We start from the raw sequence: 18,784 nt of genomic DNA, 5'->3' as shown, positions 1-18,784 counted from the left end.
GTTTTTTTCTAAATTGCGAACGGTGTTTAGGAAGAGTAACTTGGACTTTTGTGTATTTGTACATGCATACTAGGTTCTGATAACTGGTCCAGCAGACACCCCTTATGCAAATGGCTGCTTTGAGTTTGATGTATATTTTCCTCAAGATTATCCCAGTTCACCCCCTCTTGTGAATCTAGAGACAACTGGTGGTCATAGCGTGCGATTCAATCCAAACCTTTATAATGATGGCAAGGTAATGTAATTTCGACCTTTTTTGTTTCTAATGCCAAAGTATTGTAACCAAAGGTTCTTTATAATTTAAACAAAATTTTCTTTTGGTTATCTTCTTTCCGAGAGTTACCTGGCTTTCTTCATGCTTCTCTTTCCTATATGCAAAGATTAGCCTGAGGAATGAGAGAGAAGGAACCAAAAAGGGCAGAAACACAACAGTGTTGAGAAGCACTTATAGTCTTAAGAAGTTACTGAGGGACTAACTTACTCAACATATTCCTTGGCCAGTTGAGAAGTTTCTTCACTCAGGAGGTAGTAGAGCCAAATGTCTGTCTTTACCTCTCACTTTCTTTTACTTTCCATATCTCCAGTTCCAGTTATCTTTTCACAAGTGCCTCAGGATAGTGAATGGCAAAAGCATCGTCCTGTCAACTCTATATTCCTTTTTTTCATATCATCATTTTTTTTTTTAGTATATGTGCTGCCGAAGCGAGCACCATATCATCATTTTTTTTTTGCTTTCATAGCTCTCCATGTTTTCCATGATACATATAATTGTGAATTTATTTTTGACATTTATGTTAAAATGTTTTATATTTTTTAATAAATAGGAAGATGCATTCTGTCTAAAAAAGAAGTTGACTAAGAGGTATAATTAAAAAAGCATTTCATATGACAATAAACTTTTAAAATAAGATTTAAAAGAACAGTCATCACTTCCCAAACTAATTTTAGATAGCTTGATGGAATTTCAGCAGTAAATTCCATGCTGGAAGTATTTCAAGCTTAAAAATTACTAGATGATCAGAAGAAATTTAAGACTTCATAAGCAGACACTTTTTTGATGATATGAGAGGAGCAAGTGCTTGAAGTTGATCTGGTTCATTAAAGGTGGACTAAATTTTCCCTTGGTTTTGTCTTCATCATAAATTCAGATCATTAACTGGAATTCGCTTTGTGAGTTTATTGCAGAAGATTTAATCAGAGATAGACCTTACTTTCTTTGGAAGAGCAAAGAACACGTCTTTTATCACTTGAGCAGAGAAGAGGATACAGCAGTGTTGACTTACTGAAGAGGGCACTAGACTCCAAATAGAGTTTAAGTGTAAAATGTTAAAATTTATTTAAGAAATTACTTCCTTAAGACATAGGGCACCTGGGTGGCTCAGTGGGTTAAACCTCTCCCTTAGGCTCAGGGCATGATCTCAGGGTCCTGGGATCAAGTCCCACATCAGGCTCTCTGCTCAGCAGGGAGCCTGCTTCCCACCCCCCACCCCCTACCTGCCTACTAGTGATCTCTCTCTCTGTCAAATAAATTTAAAAAAAAAAAATCTTTAAAAGATTTAATGGCATAAGGGCTCCTTGGTACCTCAATCATTTAAGTTTCAGACTCTTAATTTCTGCTCAGATCATGATCTCGGAGTCATGAGATTGAGCCCCATGTCAGACTGTGCACTGGCTGTGGAGCCTGCTTAAGATTCTCTCTCTCCCTCTTCCTCTGTCCCGTTCTCCCCTTCCCCCCCCCAAAAAAGGTGGGGGGACTTAATGGTATAGAGAAGCAGGTAAGGGCCTGAGAGTTGAATATCTTGAATTATATAATCTTTGCTATATTGTACACTAGAAACATTCAACCTTGGATTCCAGATCTCTAGGTAGGAGTAAGAATACCTGCCATTTGGTAGTCACAGGGATGCTCTAAAAATGAAATGTTGGACATTAAGTACTAGTATTAGTACCTTTAGTAATAGTATACAAGGTTATTCAGAAACAAGTCTCTTAAAATTATTAATGAAATTGTGTCCTAAATGAACAGTCTATTTTGCATTATTGCTGTCACAGAATGATTGCAAGAATAGCAAGGAGATAGACTTCTCTGCTTTATTAAGGACTGCTTATTTTCCAACTCTGTTGCCCGTTTTATGACACTGTTAGTTTAAAAGTACAGATTAAATGTCCCCAGTTCTGTTTTTCCCAGAGTGACTTCTGTTTGGCAGATAGTTTGAGTTCATTCTTGCTGTCTGAGTGAACAGGTATCTGTGTTGTAAAGTTTGTTGTGAGGACCCCAATAGATAGATCCTTAAGGCCCTTTCAGGGGTCTGTAAGTCTTCCTCTTTCCAACTTCATGTTTATATAAAGCTAGATTTTATCCATAGACTTCAACCAAAACAATATATTATAACAAATAAAATGTAGAGGCAGATAAGCAGTCAGACCTCTTCTATTAAACCATATCCATTTTGAAATTTTACAAAATTTAGAGAGAGGTTTTTTTTGTTTTGTTTTGTTTTAAGATTTTGCTCATTTATTTTAGAGAGAGAGAGAGAACACAAGTAGAGGGGAGAAGCAGACTCCTCGCTGCGCAGGGAGCCCGTCTCGAGGCCCCATACAGGTCAAGATCATGACCTGAGCTGAAGGCAGACAATTAACCAACTGAGCTACGTAGGTGCCCTGAGGGAGATTTTTTAAATGTAAAATGGTACTACTTTTTCCTACTGAAACTTTTTAAAAGGTTTGGCGAAGAGTTATTTTTCACTAAAAAATACATTATTATATATTAACATTTAATAGGTGCTGTTTCATTTTTCATTATGAAGGAATTGTAATGCCATACAGATTTGGATCACATCTGAAGATGCCAATTTGTTATGACAGACTGACCTTTAGTATTTTGTTGGGGGACATAAAACTGAAATACTGTGATATGATAACGTTTCAGTTTTGCTTCTAGTTGCAACAGTTTGCTTTTAAAAAGCACTCACTTCTGTTTATGCTTTCTTCCCTTCTTCCTCAGGTTTGTTTAAGCATCTTAAATACATGGCATGGAAGACCAGAAGAGAAGTGGAATCCTCAGACCTCAAGCTTTTTGCAAGTAAACACATTTCTCTGAGTTTCACTTAGAAAATAAAAAAACTATCTATGTTTAAAAAAAAATGGTTTTAGTGACCAAGAATAAACATATTAAACTAAACAAAGCTATCCTAAATAGCTTATAGGTGAACAGGTAGTTCAAGTGTCATCTCACCTGGAGTTTAGAATCTTAAGTTAGGGCATAAGACAAAAGTTGCACTTTGCCAAAATTACCTTTAAAAAAAATTCCTGAGTTGCCCTTAAAGTACACCGTGGTGCAAAAAGAGAACATAAGACAGATAATTTTCTCCCATCTCCCAGTCACTTACAAGGCTTAAACTCACATGAGTAGAATTATTAAACTACTGGTATTACAGTTTCTTCCACATCTAATATGGTTTTTCTGTAATCTCCTTAATAATGGGACTCACTTGAGGTTCAGAAGCACTGGCCTAGAATTCATAAAACTTGGGATTGAAGCTCTTATTTTGCAGAGCATTTGACCAACGTATTTCATAGTCTTGATTGTGGAAATTAATTTCCACATACCACTTGAACACATAGTATGTTATATAATATCCCATCGAATGCTTTCTGTTGATGCTTTACCTCAGTAGTTCAGAATCCCAGCTAAAAGATAGACTGGGAAGCATGTTAATAACATGAATTAACTTTTTCCTTGTTTATTGAGGAAGCAAAAGCAAATCATTACTGCTCATGACAGTTTAAACTCACATTTAAAGTTTAGTCTTTAAGAGAAACCACCATGAATTATCCCCAGATAAACCTACCCTGAAAAGATTCTTCCTCTGCACTCTTAGTTTGAATTAGGAAAGAAGATATGAAAAATAATGCCTTAGGATGTCACATTTTTGGTTCTCTGGGAAGACTTTGCAGTATCCTCATGAATTAAGAAGATAATAGCAAGGGGCACCTGGGTGGCTCAGTCAGTTAAGCATCTGACTTTGGCTCTGGTCATGATCCCAGGGTCCTGGGATCAAGCCCCACATTGAGCTCCCTGCTGAGCGAGGTGCCTGCTTCTCCCTGTCCCAACTGCTTGCTGCTCCCTTGCTTGTGCATGCTTGCTCTCTCTGTCAAATAAATAAATAAAATAATTAAAAAAAGTACTGGGGCACCTGGGTGGCTCAGTGGGTTGAACCTCTACCTTCAGCTCAGGTCATGATCTCAGGGTCCTGGGATCGAGCCCCACGTCGGGCTCCCTGCTCAGTGGGGAGTCTGCTTCCTCCTCTCTCTCTGCCTGCCTCTCTGCCTACTTGTGCTCTCTCTCTCTCTGTGTCCAATAAATAAAATCTTAAAAAAAAAAAAATAGTACCAATTGTTTTTCCCTTTTTGTTAATGTCAAGACCAAGGGAAAAAAAGTTACATGATTCATGCAGAGAACTGTAAGAAAGCTACTAGAATATTTCTCTCAAGTTACTACTACTACATTTTAGAAATGATTATTTCAGTTCGATTCCAAAAACCTTAAAATATTTTTTTTTACGTGTATACTACTCTTGTCAACACAAACTAAGCTTATGATCAGTTTTACTACAAAAGGAAATTCAGAGATATGCTATTTTTCGTAAAGTAGATTAGACTTAGCTGAGAATTGAATTTTGTGTTGAATTTATGTAATTTTTAAAATAAATTTATAATCAATTTTCAAAGTTTTTATTTTAAAATTTAATTTGTTTTTAACTTTTATATTGCCTGTATACCCTAATATACACACAAAATTTTGTGAAATAAAGCAACTTATCCTCAGGGATTTAAATTTTACAAGTTTAGAAACTTAAGTACCCGTACATAAAAATTTTCTTTCCTATATATTCCTTTTTGGGTGGTTTTTTTTTTTTTTTTTTTTTTGGTGTTATACATAGTTCACAGAATAAGAATTAACGTATTAGATATATCATTTGTACATTGTTCTGCTCACTTAACATTAGAGCATATCCATTTTTTCAAGTTATATTTTTATAATTTCTAATTACTATAATAATCTTTTGAGTTCATATATTATAATTGAACTGTTTCTCCATTATTGACTATTTTACTTCTGATTTATAAATAACAGTTACTATATGACATTCTCTTTATTTTATTTTTTATTGGCATATAATGTATCATTTGTTTCATGGGTATAAGTCTATGATTCATCAGTCTTACACAATTCACAGCACTCACCATAGCACATACCCTCCCTCCACAGTGTCCATCACCCAGCCACCCCCATTCCTTACATCCCCTTCCCCTCCAGCAACCCTCAGTTTCTTTCCTGAGATTAAGAGTCTCCTATGGTTTATCTCCCTCTCTGGTTTTATCCATTTCATTTTTTCTTCTCTTCCCCCATGATCCTCTAACTTATTTCTCAAATTCCACATATCAACAGACATTCTCTTTATTTTAGATAGTTTCCTGAATCTAGTTTTCAGATTTGTGACAAACTGACTTGGGCAGGAGCAAAAGGAGGCTCTCTTTTCTGTGGCAAAAGTGAATAGCCTTGTCTTCTTCCAGATCTTAGAGGGGAAACCTTTCAGTCTTTCCCCATTGAGTGTCATGTTACCTGTGAGTTTTTCATAAATTCTCTTCATCGTGTTTGAGGACATTCCTCTTTATTCCTGGCATATTGAGTATTTTTATTACGAATGGGTGTTAGATTTTGTCAGGTGCTTTCTCTGCATCTATTGAAATGATTCTATTATTTTTGGTTTTTTATTTTATTAATACAATGTATTATATTAATTTTGGATGTTAGACCAACCTTGCATTGCTGGGACAAATCCACTTGGTCTCTTGATATATATAATTCTTTTTATATATTGCTGGATTCAGTTTGCTGGTATTTAGTTTAAGGATTTTGGCGTCTGTATTCCTAAGAAATACTGTTCTCTTTGTGAGATTGTTGTATTAATATTATACAAGAAATAAATGCATGCAGGCAGGAAAACATTGCTCTTTGTCCTCTGTTAGAAACTTTCTTCAGGGGCAGACTTGAGAGGATCAGAGAAAATGTCTTAATTTTTTCTTGGTTAGATTTTGGGACCCAACATTGTTTTGCCTTTTTATTTATCACATGTGCACAAAGGGTAGAAGTACTTTTGCCAGATTGAAAGTATTCCACAAAAATTTTTTGAAGGTTGTATACAATTAAAAACAATTCAAAATATCTTAAACAGTGGTAAGCTTTATTAGAATTGCTTGGTTTCTCCATAGTGAGATTCTTAAAAGAATAAGGGTAATTTGTATAAAAATATCACATAGGTAGTCTTATGCCGTAGGTCTCATATCCAGCAGTAACATAATAATAGTCTTAACTATTAGCACAATTTAAAATCAGAAGTCTTGGGCACCTGGGTGGCTCAGTGGGTTAAAGCCTCTGCCTTCAGTTCAGGTCATGAGCCTGGGGTCCTGGGATCGAGTCCCGCATCGGGCTCTCTGCTCAGCGGGGAGCCTGCTTCCTCCTCTCTCTCTCTGCCTGCCTCTCTGCCTACTTGTGATCTCTGTCAAATAAATAAATAAAAGCTTTAAAAAAATTAAAAAGCCTTGAAAAAATAAAATCAGAAGTGTTATTAATCATTAAAACTTTAACCAGAATTATTACAGTAGCACCAGATTTTAGCATTGCTATAACTAGTTTTTAATGTTGCCATAATGTACTTAAAATACCTATTATAGGACGCCTGGGTGGCTCAGTGGGTTAAAGCCTCTGCCTTCGGCTCAGGTCATGATCCCGGGGTCCTGGGATCGAGCCCCACGTCGGGCTCTCTGCTCAGCATGGAGCCTGTTTCCTCTTCTCTCTCTCTCTCTCTCTGCCTGCCTCTCTGCCTACTTGGGATCTCTGTCTGTCAAATAAATAAATAAAAATCTTTAAAAAAAAAAAAACCTATTATAATGCCTTGTAAATAGTTTCTTCCAGTTGGATGTTGATAAAGATGTCATGTGCAGGAGGAATTAAACAGAATTTATGGTTCATGTAATCAACCATTGATAAATGTTAACAAATATATATTACCATTGGGGCACCTGGTTAGCTCAGTCAGATAAACGTCTGATGTTAGCTCAGGTCATGATCTCAGGGTCCTGGGACAAGCCCTTTGTCTCAGCAGGGAGTCTGCTTATACCTCTGCATGCCCCCACCCCCGGCTTGTGCTCTCTCTGTCTCTCTTTCTCCCAAATAAATAAATAAAATCAGTATATATATATATATATATATATATATATATATATGTATGTATATGTATATATGAAACCATTTTTCCTTTTCCAAAGATTTTATTTATTTGAGAGAGTGTGTGTGTGAACATGAGTGGGGTGGGGAGAGCAGAGGGAGAGGAAGAAGCAGTTTCCCTACTGAGCAGGGAGCCAAACGTGGGGAGTCAATTCCAGGACCCTGAGATCATGACCTGAGCCAAAAGTAGACGTTTAACTAAGCCACTCAGGCACCCTGAGACAATTTTTCTTAAAATGGAAAGTTCTGGAAATCATCCACTGTTTACAGTCCTAATCATAGCAGCATCATTTTCCAGAGGCAGGTACTTACTATTTTAAAAACAAAAGGCTTTTAAAAGGCTAAAAACATTTTACTAATTAAGAGTTTCCCTTACACCATAGATGTTATTATTTCTTCTAATAGAGTTTCTTGTTGCACATTAGTATTTTGGATTATATACTCTGTACTTTTCTATGTTTGAAATATCTATAATAACATTTTAGATACAACATGAAAATACAGGAAATCAACAGTAATTCCTCAGGGATATGGGGTAGAGGGAGGAATATGGCCAATTAGTAGATATTCTAAAGATAAGAATAAGTCACAGAAATGGGTAATAGTAGGAATATAGTGACCAAATGAATATATAAAATTGTAGGAGACTTGATTGCTGACTAGTTGAGTGGCCTGGTAGAACACCATCCAATAGGGTTAAAATTTTTGTTTTGACACATAGTGAAAGGAAGCTGCTCCATGGTTTTTGATTTGGTCAGTTCCAAACAAATTAAAATGAAAATTTCTTGTACTTTTGTGGATGCTAATATAAAACTGAAGAGGAGAGAGACTGTAAATTGAGCCTATGAATAAAAGTCTGTAACTCTTGACCTTGTTAAATTATCAAAGGATTGACTAGGAATCAGTGAACCTACATTACAGAATAAAAATATATTGTTTATTATAAACTTAAATATAACCGTATGTATATAATATACTATGCTATGTAATGGATGTTTTTCTGTTAATTACCAATTCATTGTCAGCTCATATTCTAGGAAAACACTTCAGCCAGATGTAGCTATGATAAACATTACATTTTGGTTTGATCCACGTTGGTCTTTTAAGTTTTGTTGATCAAAATGAAACTCATGCTGACTGCTTTTCTGCCCATGTTACATAAATAAAAAGACTATTTTTGGAGTACAAATCATTTTGTTTTGCATTTTACTGTCTTCTGGATGCCTGCTGTCATTTTTACTCTAAGAAATAATAGCTTCTGTGGGTGAATTAAACTTAATTAATGAGCACTACTACTTAAGTCCCAACAAAAGTTTATTTAATTCGTACAGCCATTCTTTAAGTAGTTGTTATCTTCATTTTACAGTTGACCAAAAAATGGGTTCTGAGGGGGTAAGTTGCTCTGCCTACTCTGGTCTCTCACTTAAATATTTTACATTGTTCTCAGAGCTGGATAATTTTTAATATTGAAAATCAAGTGCTTTTAAAAAAGAGAAATCTTTTCCTTTCAAGGATTTACTAATTTACTGTTTTTTTCATGCCCAGTTTTATGGTTACATTAATGTGTGCTATGAATAAAAATGACTGAACGAGACAGATAATCCAAATCTCCAGAAAGTTCCGTAAGAATGTTGTGATCCCTCCATAGCCAAGTTCACTGAAGAAAAATAAAGTAGCATTTGTATACTTGCAAGGTGGTGTATGATTTATAAAATAGGGGGACCTGAGTGGAGCAGTTGGTTAAGTGTCTGAATCTTGGTTTCAGCTCAGATCATGATCTGAGGGTCGTGAGATCAAGCTCCATGTCCAGCTCTACACTCAGCACACAGTACACTTGAGATTCTCTCCCTCTCCCTTTCCCTTTGCCCCTAACACTTGTGCGCACTCGCTCGCTCGCTCTCTAAAATAAATAAATAAAATTTTTTTTAAAAGGCAAATATAAGATGCCTTTTAAAAGTATTTTCCTTGGAATAAAAATAAAGATTGCGTCATTCCTGGTTTTTCTTACAAGTGAGTATTATTAGGAGTGCATGGTTAGCATTATGCTCTTTGAGAGTCAGGACACTTGGAGCACAATAATGTTTAAATTGTTGTGGGATGTTTATAAACAGATTTTTTTTTTTAGCAGTTTCAGGAAATACAATCTTTAGTTCTTTTTATTTTTTCAAGGATTCAAGAATGTAAAATATAAAATACTCAAATACTGTATCAGTCTGTTGTACCTTTTAAATTTTTTTATTGTTTTTTTTATTGTACCTTTTTTATTTTTTTTAAGATTTTTTGTATTTACTTATTTTTGCAAGGGAGAGAGAGAGAGCATGCAAGGCATGAGTGGGGTTGGAGTGTGGAGCAGGGCAGAGGGAGATGCAGGCTCTTTGCTGAGCAGGGAGCCTGAAGCTGAACTCATTCCCAGGACCCCGGGATCATGACCTGAGCCAAAGGCAGGCACTTAACCGGCTAAGCCACCCAGGTGCCCCACTACTATACCTATTTTAATTTTACTTTTAATAATACAGTATTTCAGTGTCTAACGATTAACATCAATTTTATGGTGATAAAAATATGTGGAAACACATATTAGAAGATAACAGTTTACTGGTACTAAAAATGTCTCATCATAACTTCTCTTTATTTCTTTGTTCCTCAGGTGTTGGTGTCTGTTCAGTCCCTTATATTAGTAGCTGAGCCTTATTTTAATGAACCAGGATATGAACGGTCTAGAGGCACTCCCAGCGGCACACAGAGTTCTCGAGAATATGATGGAAACATTAGACAAGCAACGGTTAAGTGGGCAATGCTAGAACAAATCAGAAACCCTTCACCATGCTTTAAAGAGGTATGTTCAGTAAAATTAATGAAATACTTTATTAACATTACTGTACCTGCCTTTATATTTGGACAGTCTGTAGTATACTAAACTTTAGTTTTTAATCATAACAGATGAGTACTAATATAATAGAGGTGACTTTTAAAACCACCTACTTCCTAAAAGGCATCTGACTCTGTTTTGGGACAGTTTTCTAGTTTCTTATTTTTAACAGTTACCATTCTACTCATGAACTGCATTATTAAAGTAGTCCTCATAAAAAAATATTTTTTATTAGAGGTCAAGGTACTTTCTAAAGTTGTCTTTCAAATAGAAGGTTTGCCCTTACACTAATATCCATGTGTGAATATTGAAAAGACATTTTCTTTTCTTTAGGAAAAAGTTGGACTTTCTGAAACCTGTCTTGATATTCACAAATGCTTTTATTTTACCACATCCTGAAAAGTGACTATTCTTGGGGTTAGTTGTTTCTCCATAATCTTTCTAAAATATGATTGTATTCTTTTATTTGTTTTTAAAGATTTTCTTTGTCAAAGAGGGAGAGAGGGAGAGCACGCCAACAGGCAGGAAGAGCGGCAGGCAGAGGGAGAAGTAGGCTTCTCGCTGAGCAAGGAGCCTGATGTGGGACTTGATCCTAGGACCCTGGGATTATGACCTGAGCTGAAGGCAGATGCTTAATGGGCTGGGCCACCCAGGCATCCCAAGCTTGGGTTACTTATATTAAGTAATCAATTTTGTACCCATATCGAATGTAAGCTGTTACTAGCCACTGCCCTAAAGTACTCAGAACTCAAGGATAAAGGAAGCTCAGTTCCTGCCTTTGAAAAACGTATATTCCTCCTCTTGTATCATGAATTTTTTCTGTGCGCTTAAGGCTCAAACAGTGAATCCAGATATATAAACTACTAGACAGGTCCACTGAATTTTACAGAAGTCATCTTAACACTAAAACTGAACTCTTGATTCTTCCTTTGTTCACTCCCTTTAGTAAACGCACCATTATTTCAGCCCCAAACCTTTACCACCTGTGACTTGATTCTTTTTCTGATATAACACATTCAGTCTAATGACAAATCCTGTTGGGCTCCACCCTTCAAAACATAATGAAAATTTGGTGGTTAAAACTGCATCTTTGCCATGACCAGCCTATTTCAAGCCACCGTTACCTCTTGTTGGATATGTGAAGTGGTTTCCTCACCGGTCCTGCTGCTTCCACTCTTGTCCCTCTCCAGAGATTCTCTACACGTAATCTCATCATCTCACTCCTTTGATTCCCGGTATATGATGAAGAAAACCCAGAGTCCTTCCCACAGCCTACAAAAGCCCTACAGAGTCTGTCCCCTTTCTTCCTATTCTTCAGCATATCTAGGAATTTAAAGGCTTTTGCTACCAAATGTGAGGATGTGCAGCACCTGGAATTCGGATGCACTTCTTCTTTTTTTTTTTTTTTTTTTAAAGATTTTATTTATTTATTTGTCAGAGAGAGAGAGAGCGAGAGCGAGAGCGAGCACTGGCAGACGGAGGCAGAGGGAGAAGCAGGCTCCCTGCTGAGCAAGGAGCCCGATGCGGGACTCGATCCCAGGATGCTGGGATCATGACCTGAGCCGAAGGCAGCTGCTCAACCAACTGAGCCACCCAGGCGTCCCTCGGATGCACTTCTGATGGGGATATACATCAGTGTAGCCGCTTTGGAAAACTCTTCAGCAGGATGTCATCAGCTGAATATATGCTGAATGACTAGTAGTTCCACTACTTGGTCTGTGCTTCATAGAAATTGGGTATAGAGAATGTTCATAACATTTTTCATAACTGTCAGAAACTGCAAACAGTTCACTTGTCTATCAACAGAAAGAATAGACAAATTATGGAATATTCATAAAGTGGAATACAACAACATAAATGAATGAACTGTGCCCGTTAATGTGGATAAACACCATACACTCTAGAGCATAAGAAGGCAGGCAGAGGGGCGCCTGGGTGGCTCAGTGGGTTAGAGCCTCTTCCTTCGGCTCAGGTCAGGGTCCCAGGGTCCTGGGATCGAGCCCCGCATCGGGCTCTCTGCTCAGCAGGGAGCCTGCTTCCTCCTCTCTCTCTGCCTACCTCTCTGCCTACTTGTGATCTCTGTCTGACTTGTGATCTCTGTCTGTGAAATAAATAAATAAAATCTTTTAAAAAAAAAAAAGGGCAGGCAGAAACGAGTACATCTCATGATTCCTTTTATAAAAAGCTCAGAAATGAGTAAAACTAACATGCTTAAAGAAGTCAAGATAGGGGCGCCTGGGTGACTCAGTCAGTTAAGCTTCCAGCTCTTGGTTTCAGCTCAGGTCATGAGATTGAACCCTGCATGAGACTGAGCCGTGTTTCACCGTCTGCACCCCCCGCAGGGAATCTGCTTGTGATTCTCTCTCTCCTTCTCCCTATGCCCCTCCCCATCATGTGTATGCACTCATGTACTCTCTCTCTAACTCAAATAAATAAATCTTGTTCTAAAAAAAGAAGTCAGGACAGTATATACCTGTGTATGAGGGTTATTAACTCTAAGAGGTAGCACAAAGGGGACTTCTGGCATGCTTGGTGATGTTCTGTTTCTCCTCTGAGTAGGGATTACATTGGTGTGCACTTGGCGAAAATGCATTCAGTTGTACGTGTGATTTGTGTACTTGTATATGTTAAACTTCACTTTTAAAATGTATTGAAATAGGGCGCCTGGGTGGCTCAGTGGGTTAAGCCTCTGCCTTCAGCTCAGGTCATGATCTCAGGGTCCTGGGATCGAGTCCCGCATCAGGCTATCTGCTCCGCAGGGAGCCTGCTTCCTCCTCTCTCTCTCTCTGCTTGCCTCTCTGCCTACTTATGATCTCTGTCTGTCAAATAAATAAATAAAATATTTTTTAAAAAGTATTGAAATAACGCGTAAGGATTTATACTCAGTTAATGTATACGTTGTTGGTTCACACATAAAAATTATTTTCTGCAAGAAAAATAAACTATTAACACAAGCAACTCAGAGGGGGAGGATGACTTTTTACAAAAAGCAAATAAGTATAATTTGAAACAGTCTTTCTCATCCTTTAGAACCTAGCTCACATTAAAGGGGGCACCCCGTCCATAAACGCTTTCCTGATTTTCCCGATTAGATGTGACTCTTTGAATTCCCTGGGGGTTTTTTGTCTATTTTTTACTTTTGCTTTTTGTTTTTTATTCCATTTCATTTCACTTTGCCTCCAGTGTCGTTGGCACACCGCGTTACTAGTTCCGGGCAAACAGTATAGTGACCCAGCAGTTCCACACACTTCCCCGGTGCGCTCACCTCTGGTTCTGTGCTTGTCATGGTTCTTCATGTCAGGCTGTGTCTGTCTTTTGTGTCCCTGTAGGCATCAAATGCAGTAATTGTTAAATGTGATAGGATCTTACTGGAGTTTTACATCCATTCCCATGTTTTCCTAATAATACTTTCTAGGTATTATTGCCTTTTCTGTAGGGAGGATAAGCCCATTGGAATAGTGACTCACCCAAAATACAGAATACTGTATTTTTTTTGGAAGATTTTATTTATTTAGGGATACCTGGATGGCTCACTTGGTTGGGCATCTGCCTTTGGCTCAGGTCATGATCCCAGTGTGCTGGGATCGAATCCCGCATTGGTCTCCTTGCTCAGTGGGGAGCCTGCTTCTCCCTCTGCCTGCCACTCCCTCTCTCCCTCCCTCTCTTTGTCTCTCTGAGAGATGAATGGATAAAATCTTTAAAAAAAAAAAAAAAGATTTTATTGAAAGAGAGGGAGAGAGAGAGCATGAGCAGGGGAAAGGGCAGAGGAAAAGGGAGAAGCAGACTCCCTGCTGAGCAAGGAGCCCATGTGGGGCTCGATCTCAGCACCCTGGGATCATGACCTGAGCTGAAGGCAGATGCTTAACCCCCTGGGCCACCCACGCGCCCCCAGAATAGTATTTTTTTAATTGATTCAATGTTTCCAAATTGATCTAAATTTCTAAGTTAAATTTGTTAGAAGTAGACTCCTACTGCTTATACAGGAAGAAATTCTATAATTTTTCAAAGACAATTATTATTAAAATTATTAGATTTTAAAATTTAAAAATTAAATTTTTAAAATTCCGTATGCTAACCACAATTATTATAAGGGTTAACTTTGGGGCACCTGGGTGGCTCAGTTAGTAAAGCATCCAACTCTTGGTTTCAGACTCAGGGTTGTGAGATGGAGCCCGTACATGGGGCTTTTACACTGGCCTTGGAGCCGGCTTCAGATTCTCCCTGTTCCTCTCCGTCTGCCCCTCCCTTCAGGAATGCCCACTTACATGCATGCTCACTGGCTCTCTCAAATAAATAAACAAGCAAACAAGGAAAGTTAACTTTATAAACTATAATCTTAACCAGAAATTAACCAGAAGATAAAATTAAGAAAGTAGTAATAATGCCTATTTTTAGGCCTCTGTTCTGATTTCCGTATCAATATCTTTGACATTTGGAATGTTTTTCGTTATTTAGGTATTTGTAGAGTTCTCTTTTAAAGGTAGAAAATCGGACAGTGTTTCTGTTGTCAGTGCTCTCCTAATTATTTTCTCCTGGTTATCTATTTACAGTGCTCACCTTGTGAATGTATTGCAATATACATGTCTTTATTCTCTCTGACAGGTTTAACTATATAAATGTCTGGTTGCTATTGGACATTATTTTCTGCTGTAGGGCTGGGCATTTCAACACATGCCATCAGAAGTCATTAGCCGGATTCTTCCCTGTTAATGTGAAATTCACTAATTGAGTTTTGTGGAGACAAAAACATTGCAGTTGTCTTTTAATTTTCATTTCTTTGTAATGGCCACTTGTTTTGTCTTTTAAATTCTGACCTGAACACCTTTTGTTCCCTTGGTTGTTTTATTCTTCAGGTTATACACAAACACTTTTACTTGAAAAGAGTTGAGATCATGGCCCAGTGTGAGGAGTGGATCGCAGACATCCAGCAGTACAGCAGTGATAAGCGGGTAGGCAGAACTATGTCTCACCATGCCGCAGCTCTCAAGGTGAGTAAGCCTTCCGAACGGGGCCCTGTTGGCGACAGAGCTATAGTCACCAGATGGTAAGGGAATCTGAAAGATTAAAAAAAAACACTTATTTTAAGGTCGGAGGCCTAAATTGCTACAAAAGTCTATAGAAAAGGTACATTAGGGGTGCCTGGGTGGCTCAGTGGGTTAAAGCCTCTGCTTTCGGCTCAGGTCATGATCCCAGGATCCTGGGATCGAGCCCCACATCGGGCTCTCTGCTCCGTGGAGAGCCTGCTTCCTCCTCTCTCTCCCTGCCTGCCTCTTTTTCCTATGTGTAATCTGTCTGTCAAATAAATAAATAAAATCTTTAAAAAAAAAAAAAAAAAGGAAAGGTACATTAATTTTGACAGTGAGTTGACACTTCCTAAAAAGGATGCTGACAGCATGTGCTCTGTGAATTACTTTTTTTTATTGTTTTCCCTTTTCTGTTCTGCAGTTTATTTTTCATTCTGCTCAAGGTCCCTGCTCCCAGTTCTCCATACCCGTGACCCTGGCTCCCCTCTCTTCTCCCGTATCTCTCCCCTCCAGGCCTTTACTCTCATTTCACCTGCTCTTGCTAGCTCACTGCAGCTTAAATTTAGCTTTATGGAAACCTGCCCTGACTTAGATTACTTCAGTTTAAGCTTCTGTAACACCATATGTGTGTTAAAACACGCTCATTCCGGGTGCCTGCCTGGCTCAGTGGGAAGAGCATGTGACTCTTCATTTCAGGGTCGTGAATTCAAGCCTCACACTGGGGACAGAGTTTACTTCAAAAAAAAAAAAAAAGTTAAAAACTTCATTTTTCACTAGTTAAAAAAAAACCCTCTCATTGCACTGATCTAAATGTTTGTCTTTTGGGGGCACCAGGGTAGCTTAGTCGGTTAAGCATCTGCCTTCGGCTCCAGTGGTGATCCCACAGTTCTGGGATGGAGCCCCTCGTTGGCCTCCCCGCTTGGTAGGGAGCCTGCTTCTCCCTCTCCCTCTACCCTCCACTCATGTTCTCTCTCTCTCGCTACCTCAGATAAACAAATAAAATCTTAAAAGAAAAAAGTGTTTGTCTTTTCTACCACAATTTTCATTTGTAGACCACCGTAGTTCCTCTTCTCACACTCTTTAATTCTTTCAGTGAATTTTTTTCTTCACCCTTCTAAGGGTTTATATACCTGAAGTCTTATGTTTTTGGCCCTCATAGCCATTTTACTCTCCTTTTCTCTGAGTTGTATCTATACCCTTAACTTTGGCGATTTACTCTTTCTCTCTCTCTCTCTCTCTATCTTTTTTTTTTTTAAGATTTTATTTATTTCACAGAGAGAGAGATCACAAGTAGGCAGAGGGGCAGGCAGATAGAGGGAAGCAGGCTCCCTGCTAAGTAGAGAGCCCGATGTGGGGCTCCATCCCAGGACCTTGAGATCATGACCTGAGCCGAAGGCAGAGGCTTAACCCACTGAGCTACCCAGGCACCCCCCTCTCTCTTTTTTAAGTGTAGTTGACCTAAAATTTTATATTCACTTCAGGTGTACAACATAGTGATACCATATTTATATGCCTTACAAGTGATCATGATAATTCTGCCTCTTTGCTTTAAAGGCTCTTTATTATTATTATTTTTTAAGATTTTATTTTTTTAAGCAATCTGCGTACACAGCATGGGGCTTGAACTCACAACCCTGATATCAAGAATTGCATACTTTATCAACTGAGCCAGCCAGGTGCCCCAGGGCCATTTTTTCTTAAAAGCAGCTTTTCCAACTATTGCCTGGTTTTTGCTTTCTCAAAATTACCCTTTTTTTCCCCTAAAGATTTTATTTATTTATTTGACAGAGAGAGAAGAAGCACAAGTAGGCAGAGCAGCAGGCAGAGGAAGAGGGAGAAGCAGGCTCTCCGTTGAGTAGGGAGCCCCATGCAGGGCTTGATCCCAGTATCCTGGGATCATGACCTGAGCCAAAGGCAGACACTTAACTAATTGTGCCACTCAGGCTCCCCTTTCTCAAAATTATCTAATGGCATTTTTACTTGGATGCCCTGACATTACTTAAAGTGAAGGTGTAAAATTAAAACCTCTTTCCTCCAATCAAGTTTTCTTTTCTTTTTTTTTTTAATCGAGATATAGTTGACATAATGTGTACAACATGCTGACTTGATACATTTTACATATTGTAATGAGATTACCATTGTAGCCATAGCATCTTTATCGCATTGCATGATAATCAGTTTCTTTTTGTGGTCCAAACAGTTAAGATCTAGACTGGTACCAAATTTGGTTATAATACAATATTGTCTGTAATCACTGCTTGGCACATTAGGTCTCCAGGACCTATTTGTTGACTGGTTGCAAGTTTGTATCCTTAAACAACATCTCTTCCTATTTTTCTACCCCTTTACCCCTTCTAGCCAGCATTTTACTCTCATTTTTGAGTTTGGCTATTTAAATTTTGTTAATTTTAATTCCAGTGTAGTTAACATACAGTGTTATATTAGTTTCAGGTGTACAATACAGTGATTCAGCAGTTCTGTATATTACAGTTCAGTGCTCATCATGATAAGTGAGCTCTTAATCTCCTTCCCTTTTTTCACCCATCCCCACACCCACCTCCCCTCTGGTTACTGTTTGTTCTCTGTAGTTAAGATTCTCTTTTAGCTTTGTCTCTTTTTTTTTTTTTCCATTGTTTGTTTTGTTTCTTAAATTACACATATCAGTGAACTCATATGGTATTTGTCTTTCTCTGGCTTATTTTGCTTAGCATTGTCCTCTCTAGCTCTATCCCTTGTTGTAAATGGGAAGCTTTCATTCTTTCTTGTGCCTGAATAATATATATATGTCACATCTTCTTTATCTACTCATCTATTGGTGGACACTTCGCTGCCTCCATAATTTGGCTCTTGTAAAATAATGCTGCAGTAAACATAGGGATGCATACATCCATTTGAATTCAGTCATTTCATATTGGAGGGGTAAATACTCAGTGTGGGGTGATTACTGGATCATAGGGTAGTTCTGTTTTTAATTTCTTGAGGAACCTTCATACTATTTTCCACAGTGGCAGCACCAGTTTGCATTCCCACAAACAGTGTATGAGGGTTCCTTTTTCTCTACATCCTCACCGTCACACTTGTTATCTCTTTTTTTATTTTAGCCCTTCTGACAGATGTGAGGTGATACGTCATCGTGGTTTTGATTTAAATTTCCCTAACGATGAGTGATGATGAATATCTTTTCATGTGTTTGTTGGCCATCTTTCTCTGGAGAAATGTCTGTTCATGTCCTCTGCCCATTTTTTAATTGGATTATTTGTTTGGTGTTGGGTTATATATGCTCTTTATATATTTTGGATACTAATCCTTTATTGGATATGTCATTTGCAAGTGTCTTCTCCCATTCGCTAGGCTGTCTTTTAGTTGTATTGGTTGCTTCCTTTGCTGTGTGAAAGCTATTTGTTTATTTGTTTGTTTGTTTGTTTGTTTTAGAGAGGGAGAGAATAAATCCTAAGCAGGCTCCATGCCCAGCACAGACCCCAACACAGGGCTTGATCTCACAACCTTGAGGTCACGATCTGAACCAAAATCAAGTCAGATGTTGGGGCGCCTGGGTGGCTCAGTGGGTTAAGCCTCTGCCTTCAGCTCAGGTCATGATCT

At 38.1% G+C, this 18,784-nt stretch overlaps 1 protein-coding gene across 2 annotated transcripts in view; it reads left to right on the top strand.

The window, feature by feature from the left end:
• BIRC6 (baculoviral IAP repeat containing 6) overlaps positions 1-18,784 on the top strand; it is a 234,697-nt gene that overhangs the window by 212,691 nt on the left and 3,222 nt on the right. For both annotated transcript variants that reach the window (XM_080814319.1, XM_080814318.1), the window contains exons 70-73: positions 74-235; positions 3,005-3,082; positions 9,939-10,127; positions 15,014-15,148. In XM_080814319.1, coding sequence (XP_080670445.1) covers positions 74-235; positions 3,005-3,082; positions 9,939-10,127; positions 15,014-15,148 — 564 coding nt within the window. The remainder of the gene's footprint in view (positions 1-73; positions 236-3,004; positions 3,083-9,938; positions 10,128-15,013; positions 15,149-18,784) is intronic.

This window comes from Martes martes (genome assembly GCF_963455335.1).
Source record: "Martes martes genome assembly, chromosome: 9".
NCBI lineage: Eukaryota > Metazoa > Chordata > Mammalia > Carnivora > Mustelidae > Martes > Martes martes.
This window is presented reverse-complemented; position numbering and strand designations above follow the sequence as displayed.